We start from the raw sequence: 8,698 nt of genomic DNA, 5'->3' as shown, positions 1-8,698 counted from the left end.
AAGTCTTATACATACATACATACATACATACATATATATATATATATATATATATATATATATATATATATATATATATATATATATATATATATATATATATATGTATATATGTATATATCTATATGTGTGTGTGTATATATATATATATATATATATATATATATGTATGTATGTATGTATATGTATGTATGTATGCATGCATGTATGTGTGTCTATATATGTATGTATGTATGTATGTATGTATATATATGTATGTATGTATATATATATATATGTGTGTGTGTGTGTGAATGTATATATGTTTGTCTGTGTTTATATATTTGTATATAACATGTAATTATAAAGGTATATAAATCGCTATAGGATGTATCAATTACAAATTTCGATATTCAGCATTTCTACATCTATAAAAAAGATAATGCTTTGGGGTTTTGGTTACGTGGACATGGAAGGCTGCCTGGACTCACTCATGTAGTAATTCAAAGCTCACAACTCAACAATCAACCACCCTCCATATATGAGACAAATTTTTACTAGTGTTGTCAACCCTACGATGCCGCATGATTGAGATGAGCTCTTTATTTGCACATAACTGGCCTCCTAAACAAATTTAATTGTATATGGTTTTTGCCTCGATACATTTTATTTTGAAGTGACTTATAAACATATTCAATCTCCAGCTTTTAACGAAGGGTTAATTCAATCTCCACCATTTAATTAAGGGTTAAAAAAGAGATTTTATATACTAATCATTATAGTCGTCATTAATTTTAAAATTTTAAAGAAACTGAAGAAAGGCAACTAGACTAATATCTCAAGTCGAATTGTATGTGCCCTCTCCTATGTATCTTTTACGCAAAAAAAAAAAAATTATTTTCTTTCACATGAATCCACTAATGGAACGGCACTTTGTGATTTGTGCCGTCTAATGAATTAGACATTCAGAATACCTTAAGATTTGTGTGGATTATGATCTAACGAACAGAGTTGTAAAAAAAATAATTATTTTTTTTTTTTCATGAAAGGTACGACACAAACCTGTGGGGTTGTAACAATCACAACCGCTTATCAAGCTCTCGTCTATGCTTATCTCAGTGCATCGCTAGAGGGTGGAGAGGTTATGATTGGCGGCATGCACGGTGATATGCCCAAAGGCAATTCCTTCTGTCACGGCAATTGGGGTAACCCAAGCCCTTTTATCGTGTTTTGGGTCTCCACCTGGAAGCGAATACCAAAACTCTTTTATCCAATTCATCAAAGGGTCGGGGGGATCGAGCAGGGGAAGAAAAGAGCGAGGCCGGTACGGAAAAGACGGGAGGAGAGAGATGTATCATCCTTCGAGAGGCGGCGTTCGGGGCGGTCGAGATCGTAAGCTCTCTTCCCCTTCCCTGTCCATCTAAGAATTTTTCCTTTTCTTAATGTCTCTAGGGTTTGGAATTATAAAATAGATCATTTATAATCTCTCAATTTTCGTCAATTATCCCTAAGTTATTGATGCCTGGTGATGTTTATGCTCAACTCGTTTCTTTGCTCGATTATTTGGTGTAAATTTTGCCCGCGAGGTTGGAATAGTATGGTTATGGCAAAAGGGGCTTTTTGGGTCTCTTGACGTATACTAGATGATTGCCTTAAATTATTTCTAGTGCAGTGTAATAAATATATGGACATCTTCTCGTCCCTCTTGCGGTCGAATAGGCTAGAATGGAACTGGAAATTTGGGTTCCAGTTGGAGCTGTAAACAATCAATTTGGATATTAGTTAAATTGCAATGGTTATTGTTGGGGATGATGGAGTCTCTTTGAAAGGCTTAATTTGTTTGTCAGATAGAATTTGTGGGTAACGATAATGTCGTTCATGATATGAACAGCTTCTTCAGTTAATTATAGATACAAAAAGGCTCTTTGTGTGCCCTGGTATGGTATCGAACTATCCATGAATCATCTACAATGCGTGGTGTTGTTCCCCAGTGACAGGAATCGAAGGAGTGAAAAGGGAGGCCATAGATATTGCAATTTCTAAATGTTTGAGCAGCACAATCCATCTTACATGTTTGCTTTTTTTCCTTTTTTTCTAAATTCTGTACCTTCTTCAGTTAACATGATCTGCTCCCAGCCATCTATCTTCTTTCCTCTCCTCAATCCCATGCCTAAACCCTACCTGTCGACTTAACATGATCTTGCCTTTTTTTCTTCACAAAATTTAACAGTGTTATCATTCTCTCCTTCCATCTCAAACCCAGCTGCAGCTCTCCTTGGTACAGTACCCTCTAGCAGCCTTGCCCTTCCCCGAGTGCTAGTTTCACCTACATGTGGCACCAGCCCGTTTAACTCTTCCTGCTCAATCCATCCTGTGCCCCCCTTTTCTACTGCAACTGATCTCTATTGCATGGAATCCCTGTGTGATCCTCATGCTCCATTTGTGCGAATGAATGTAAAATGAGAAACCAATGTTCCCTTCCTCAACCTAGACAGCCATCTCAAAGCTGGATGCTTTCAATCATTTTGGGGTCAGTCAAGAAGGAAAACAAAAAACTGGTTCATTTTGGGATGACCAGATGGTTTGGTTCAATTTCAATCGAATTGCTTTTAAAGGAAAGGGAACGTTTGACAAGTCTTTTATACTTTCTCTTTCTCATTTGTTTGAGTTTTACTACCTTGCTACAAATGTTAGTTACAAGTGAAAAATGACTGGTGTAGAGAGAAAGAAAGTTGACAGTAGGTTTCTACACTGGGAAATTTTTCAATATCATATCCTGAACATTTATGTATCTTGAAATTTTAAATATATTGTTCTTTGTAGACTTCATTTTGGCCAATATGGAGTTACTTCTGGAAAGTAATTATATGTTCTATGGATGGCAAAAGATGTCTGTCATGCATGAAAATCATGCAGTAAGAAAAAATATGTGTAAAGGGTATCTAAACTTGATTAAACTAAATGCATATTCTTATAATAACAATGCTAGAACAGAAGAAAAATAAATTTTCAAATATTTTGTTATTTTAAAACCAATGAATCAAAATACAATGTGAAGTCAGCTGGTAGCCAGTGGACTGTTCATCTCTTATGTTCTAGGCAGGTGGCCAGAGGCCAAGGCAATTGCAGCGTAAAAAGTGTTTCCAATTTGAATAAATCCATTACAAATTATGGTGCTTACTGCAACAATAAAGCATCCAATGCTAACTGCGATTCAGCCATTGCCCACCATGGAGCAAACAACTTTGTGTATTTCCATGGTAATGCCAATCACACCCACTGCAACCACTAACAACAAGCACATACAAAGAGAAAAAAGGGAGAAAGATAATGCAAAGGAAAAATGACTCTCAAAAGATGATAAAAAAGAGTAAAGGGGGGGGGGGGGGGAGAGGAAACTCTACAATACCTTGGTTCTCTACTGCCTGCCACCACCTCATTGGATCGTCTTGTTTCCTTGCCATTGGTCTCCCCTGGTTCTTCTTGTGCCTAAACCTTTTATTTTCTTCCTTCTCTATCATTGCTGAGGGTACTTTATCTGAGATGGAGGAGCTAAATGGTTGTGTGGTGATCCAAGAAAAATAGAATGGGAAATGAAGTCATTCATAAAAGGGTGAAGGTAGCATTAAATGAGGACAAATTGACATAAGGATGACTTACATGGTTTTGATATGAACAAAGTAGGCCGAGGGATGCACCAATACAGAGGAGTAATTTGATGCATGTAAAAGGAAAGACTTGATATCTTAATATGGCCCTAAACCAAACAAAACGGAGGAAAAGGATTCATGTAGCCAGCTCAAACTAGTTTGGGATTAAAGCGTAGTTGAGTTGAATTGGATGGGTGCCAGAGAGGGACCTATCCATGCTACCAAGCTTTGAGTTGCAGGTTATTGGATGTCTGACCACTTAGCTTGCTTGGATTACCGGGTGCATGAACAGCTCAACATGCCTAGATACTTGCCCAGGGTTCAGTCCACCTAGACATGCCACAAGTCTATACTTGAGGTATTTGGAGGGCTGTCCTGCCTATAATTGATGCATAGATGACTTCTCAGTTTTTTTTTTAATTGCTTAAAACTTGATATTGTATGCCACCAGAAAAGAAATGTGATAATATCTTGTTTTTAGACTTGTAAATTTTTCACCTTTTAAATTGTTTGTCTATTTTGAATTACTTGCCCTTGTTATTTGTATTCAATAATTGCAGTCCTATGAAACCTTCGCATTTCTCCCTCTTTATCTATATTTTAGGGACTATAAGAGGCTGACTCCTTGATTCTGTGAGCTATAATTTGTTTCCAATGAGGAAAATTTTTCTACTTGCCAACTAGCCATCTGTGGTTCAAATTCTACTCCATATCTTAGAGTAAATGGATTAGTCGCAACTTCTTGAAATTGCAATTAGTTTTATTCCTTGCCCACTATTGGCCGTCCAACAACTAACTATGGTTGCAATTACTTGCATCCTAACTACCTCCTTCTCAGAGGGATAGAAACCTCTCAACATAGACTTCCTTAGGCAACCTTGTTTTGAGGGGAACTCTTGGATAATGAGGATGATGTAAATTTTTTGTTCAATTTGCACTTTGCATATGTACAATGACTGCCTTTTAGCTGTTGAATGATGATCCATTTAATGGTAAGTATTCCTCTTATTCGCTCCCCTACTACCAGAATGTTGGCAATCAAACTCTGTTTTACTTCTCTTCCAATGCTTTAGATTGCACCTCTCTTTCCATCACCCTCGCTGCACATTCTCCATGAGTTCCATCTTGAGTTTTTGCATCATGTTCCCATTACTATTAACATAGATGAAATGCACATTGAAGTTAGTGGGAATCAAATTCTAAGGCTTTTTCCCATGCTTCAATATGCTATTAAAAAAATATATAATTACAAGTTTCCCTGTGGCATTAGATAGCCTGATTATTATTTCAGTAGCCATTTTTTTTTGATCAAACAAAAAATTACCTGATTATTATTTATGTAGACAGAAAATTGATCATGTGAATTCTTCAGAATCTTTTTTATTAAGTTTTATGTTATGCTGCATGATAGGAATTACTTGCTTTGATTTATGCCTTTGATTTCTGCAGTATGCTTCATTAGATACTTTTATGTTCAAATTATTTTGCTTTGGTGATTGTACTGTCTTGTGCATGGTAATTGTAGATGGTTTTGTGATAACTGTTGATGGGATCCTTTTATTGATCATTTCTACTTCTTATTTAATTTTTTGGGTACAAAAGAGTGTCTGATGCCCCTAGATAGAAACTAAGGAACAACTGCTGTAGATATTTGATTAACATGCATCTACAATAGAAAGCAGTATTTACTTGCTCATGTAGACTATCCATGTTGCTTATCACCTTTATTTCCTTTTTGCATTATTCTACTAGGTGGCTCTTGAATTGGTGGAGTGAGTGACTTGAATATCTATTTGTTTAATCTCACAGAATTCAAATGGGACGATGTAAAAGTTGATAAACACCGAGAGAACTATGTTGGTCATAGTGTCAAGGCCCCTGTCGGAAGATGGCAAAAAGGTATTGTCAGTATAAGTCCCCCTTTTTTGGGCTTTGTTTCTATTTTGCATTATTGTGGTTCATATGCTTGCCTGGGAAATTTTAATTTCATTTTATTTATCAATTTGTTGTTTCTTGGTTTTGTAACTCATGCAGCACTAGCTATGGTTTATAGAATTTTGTAAAAATGGTTAAATTGTAGAATATCAAGAATAGTATTTGCTCTTTTTTCTATAAATTTTCACAATTTACCTAGTCTCCTATATGCTGCTCATCTCAATCTATTTTTCAGTCTTTTGGATTTAACAGGATGCATGATTAGAATGTCCGGGCAACAAACTTAGAAGACAATAGACAGTTATTCTCACAAATAATGAATTCACAGCGCTGTACTTTTCTCATTTCTGTGGATGGGGCATGTAGGAATTTTTTGTCCATACTTGCAAGATTTGTGTAGGTGTAAGACAAATCAATTGCATCATCAAAAGTAATAAACATATAATTCATTTGCTTTTATATCAACAAAGTTGCAGCATTTAGAAAATTATGGCCAGTTTTCTAAATTGGAAGGATTGGAGGATCACATGCCGATAGCTTCTCAGCCTGGCACTTTCATGGTCCATACTCTGCATTGCTGTACCATTCCATGCCAGTGTATAGCATACTTGGCATGGTAGCATTCCTAGTACCAGTTGCCAATGCCATGTGCTAGTAAGGCAGTGGCATGGCATACATTGTTCCATGCTGATCAGCACTTAAATCCATGTTTTGTTATTGAACTCCAAATTCTTGCAAGATTATCCAGTTTTATGCCCCTTAGGGAATTGTATCCCCCTTTTGTGCAATCCCTTCATATAATACTATGCCTATCTCTTTAGCTTCTAACACTTCGCCCTGCTCATTAGGATATGCAAAAATCCTTATGAAAATTAAGGTGGAAAGATACTAACCTTTTTTCTGGTACACCCTTGACCTGCCACAGTGGACAAGAAGAAATTTTTTTTCTCACTCGCTGTTACTTCTGTCTGTCGGGAATTCACCGAGTACTCTGTAGCCAATTAGCACAAGCATTTTGACCTTGAATTCCAAAACAAACTGCATGGAAAGCTCGGAAAACTTTAGCAAATCTTTGCCTGAAGTATTTCTTTCAGCACAAGCCTGGTAACATTCCTTACTCCACCAACCATATACTCTCTCTTATACTCATCATTCTGGCCATGCCCTAATTACTACCTCTAAAAAAATAATTCATGCAATAACAATGGAGATGGTTGTGATGTATTCTCCTGCCAACAAACCTGCCACCTTTCTCAGTAGTTTCACTGCTCACACGCTACAGCGGTTGACTCTCTTGTGTACTTGTTAGTTACAATATATGCTTACTCATTGTTTACTTCCCATATTCAACTATAAAAATTAAAGCCAGCTTCATTGCTGTTGTATCCTTTAGTTTCATTTATGACATGCAGTAATGCCAGAACACCCTTGATAACACTTCTATATCTGTACCCATTACTTAAAAATGATGTTCTCATTTCACAGTCACTTTATCATATATTCAAGATAACGAACATGCTTCACCTGAGTTATTATTAGCTATTGGCTTTGGTTGAGCCTCATTTTGAATGCAACTCTCTTAAGAATTGCATTTCATATAATTTTAGTTCAACTATTTGAAAAGACTGCTTTCCCTAAGAGCTTCAACCTATTTTGGCAAGAAAGAAAGCCTTAGCTATTCTGTTCTTTAAATTTCAACCATCAGGAAAGGATTTATTCTGGTATGCGAGGGACAAGAAAGCTGAGGCTGCAGAAACAGAGGCAGTCAAAGAAGAAATAAGAAGGATCAAGGAAGAGGAAGAACAGGCTATGCGCGAGGCTCTTGGTTTAGCTCCTAAACGTGCTAACCGACCCCAAGGCAATCGACTGGATAAGCAATGAGTATGCAGAACTTGTGAAGAGAGGATCAACTGCTGAGGATTTGGGTGCTGGGCATGCAGAGGCAGCACAAGTTCAAGGCCTTGGCTTGTACAAGTAAGATCTAACCTGGACAAAATAAGTGATGCATGATTGACTTTAGCGTGATGATTTCTATTCCTTTCTTTTCACTTGTCACAAAATATCAAAAATTATCCCTAATGTGTGATTGATCTAGGTCAAATTGTTTATTGCTTTGGTTTAGATATTTATAATGATGTCAATGAGCATTTAAATCAGCAGTCTTTGACTGTTCTTTACATGCGGTGCATAGCTAAATTCTTATCCTGGTGGCTGCAGGTTGCCCAGTAATCCAACCGAATCGAGCTTTCTACCAGGCACATTGAAGGAGATAGCACCTGACAGGGAGGACGAAGCTGCAGATGCACGAAATGATGAAGAAGAGACTGAGGAGGAGAGGAGGAAGAAGCGGCGGCATGAAGAGAGGAGAGAAGGGAAGGAGAAGAGACGAGAGAAGCATAAGAAAAAAAGGTCTGATGAACATGATGACAAGCGGAAGCACCGTAGAGAGAAGGAAAAGAGGCGACATGATTCTGACTGATTATGTTTGTAGCAATCTTTTGCTCTATTGGTTTACTTCCAGTCTGAAATTCGAGCCAGGATAATACTTTGCATGGGTGCCATTTTAAACTTGCTTATGGCTCGTAATGAATGGTGTAATGTTGTTTAGCCTGATTGCTGCTTAAGATTTCTTGTTTGGTTGGTGCATTTTATATGCCTCCAGCCGAGGAGAAGGATTCAAGCTTAGGAAAGAGGTATCAGCTACTGTATTTTTTGCTAGGTCTTTTCCTAGTATCAGTTTAGTAAATCCTGGCTTGTTGAACACTTTCCAATAAGAGTAATAATATTCTCTATTATCCAAGTCATGGGAAGCTCTCGAATTGTTGACTAATTTTTCATTGGAACAATTATTTTCTAAAGTATAACCAAATAATCAAAATATTTGTGCAATTCATGGATTGAATTGGTCTTGAATTATTTTTGCAACTTATTTACTTGTGTTGCAGATTATCAAGCTATTAGTTGTTATTGATGGTGGCGCCATTAATTATGTTGTTTTCTTCTCCGTTCTTAGCCTTTTTTTCCCAAGAAAATTTCTTGTCTTTGTTCTTACTTTACAAATATATCTAGGTAGTTTCATGTCTTCTATTAGAATTTTCAATCATAAATATTTTTTAACTTTTGGTTGAAGTCTT

General features: G+C 36.6%; 1 protein-coding gene across 1 annotated transcript; it reads left to right on the top strand.

The window, feature by feature from the left end:
- Window positions 1-1,171: 1,171 nt before the first annotated feature.
- LOC103706581 (multiple myeloma tumor-associated protein 2 homolog) lies at window positions 1,172-8,368 on the top strand. The gene is given in 5 exon segments (XM_008790729.4): window positions 1,172-1,371; window positions 5,439-5,528; window positions 7,270-7,439; window positions 7,441-7,538; window positions 7,782-8,368. Coding segments are annotated over 5 exon segments (663 nt in total). The 5' UTR covers window positions 1,172-1,328; the 3' UTR covers window positions 8,044-8,368.
- The last annotated feature ends 330 nt before the right edge of the window (window positions 8,369-8,698 follow it).

Source organism: Phoenix dactylifera, unplaced genomic scaffold (assembly GCF_009389715.1).
Source record: "Phoenix dactylifera cultivar Barhee BC4 unplaced genomic scaffold, palm_55x_up_171113_PBpolish2nd_filt_p 000275F, whole genome shotgun sequence".
Classification (NCBI taxonomy): Eukaryota; Viridiplantae; Streptophyta; class Magnoliopsida; order Arecales; family Arecaceae; genus Phoenix; species Phoenix dactylifera.
The sequence above is the reverse complement of the archived record's forward strand: the minus strand, read 5'-3'. Positions and strand labels throughout refer to the sequence as shown.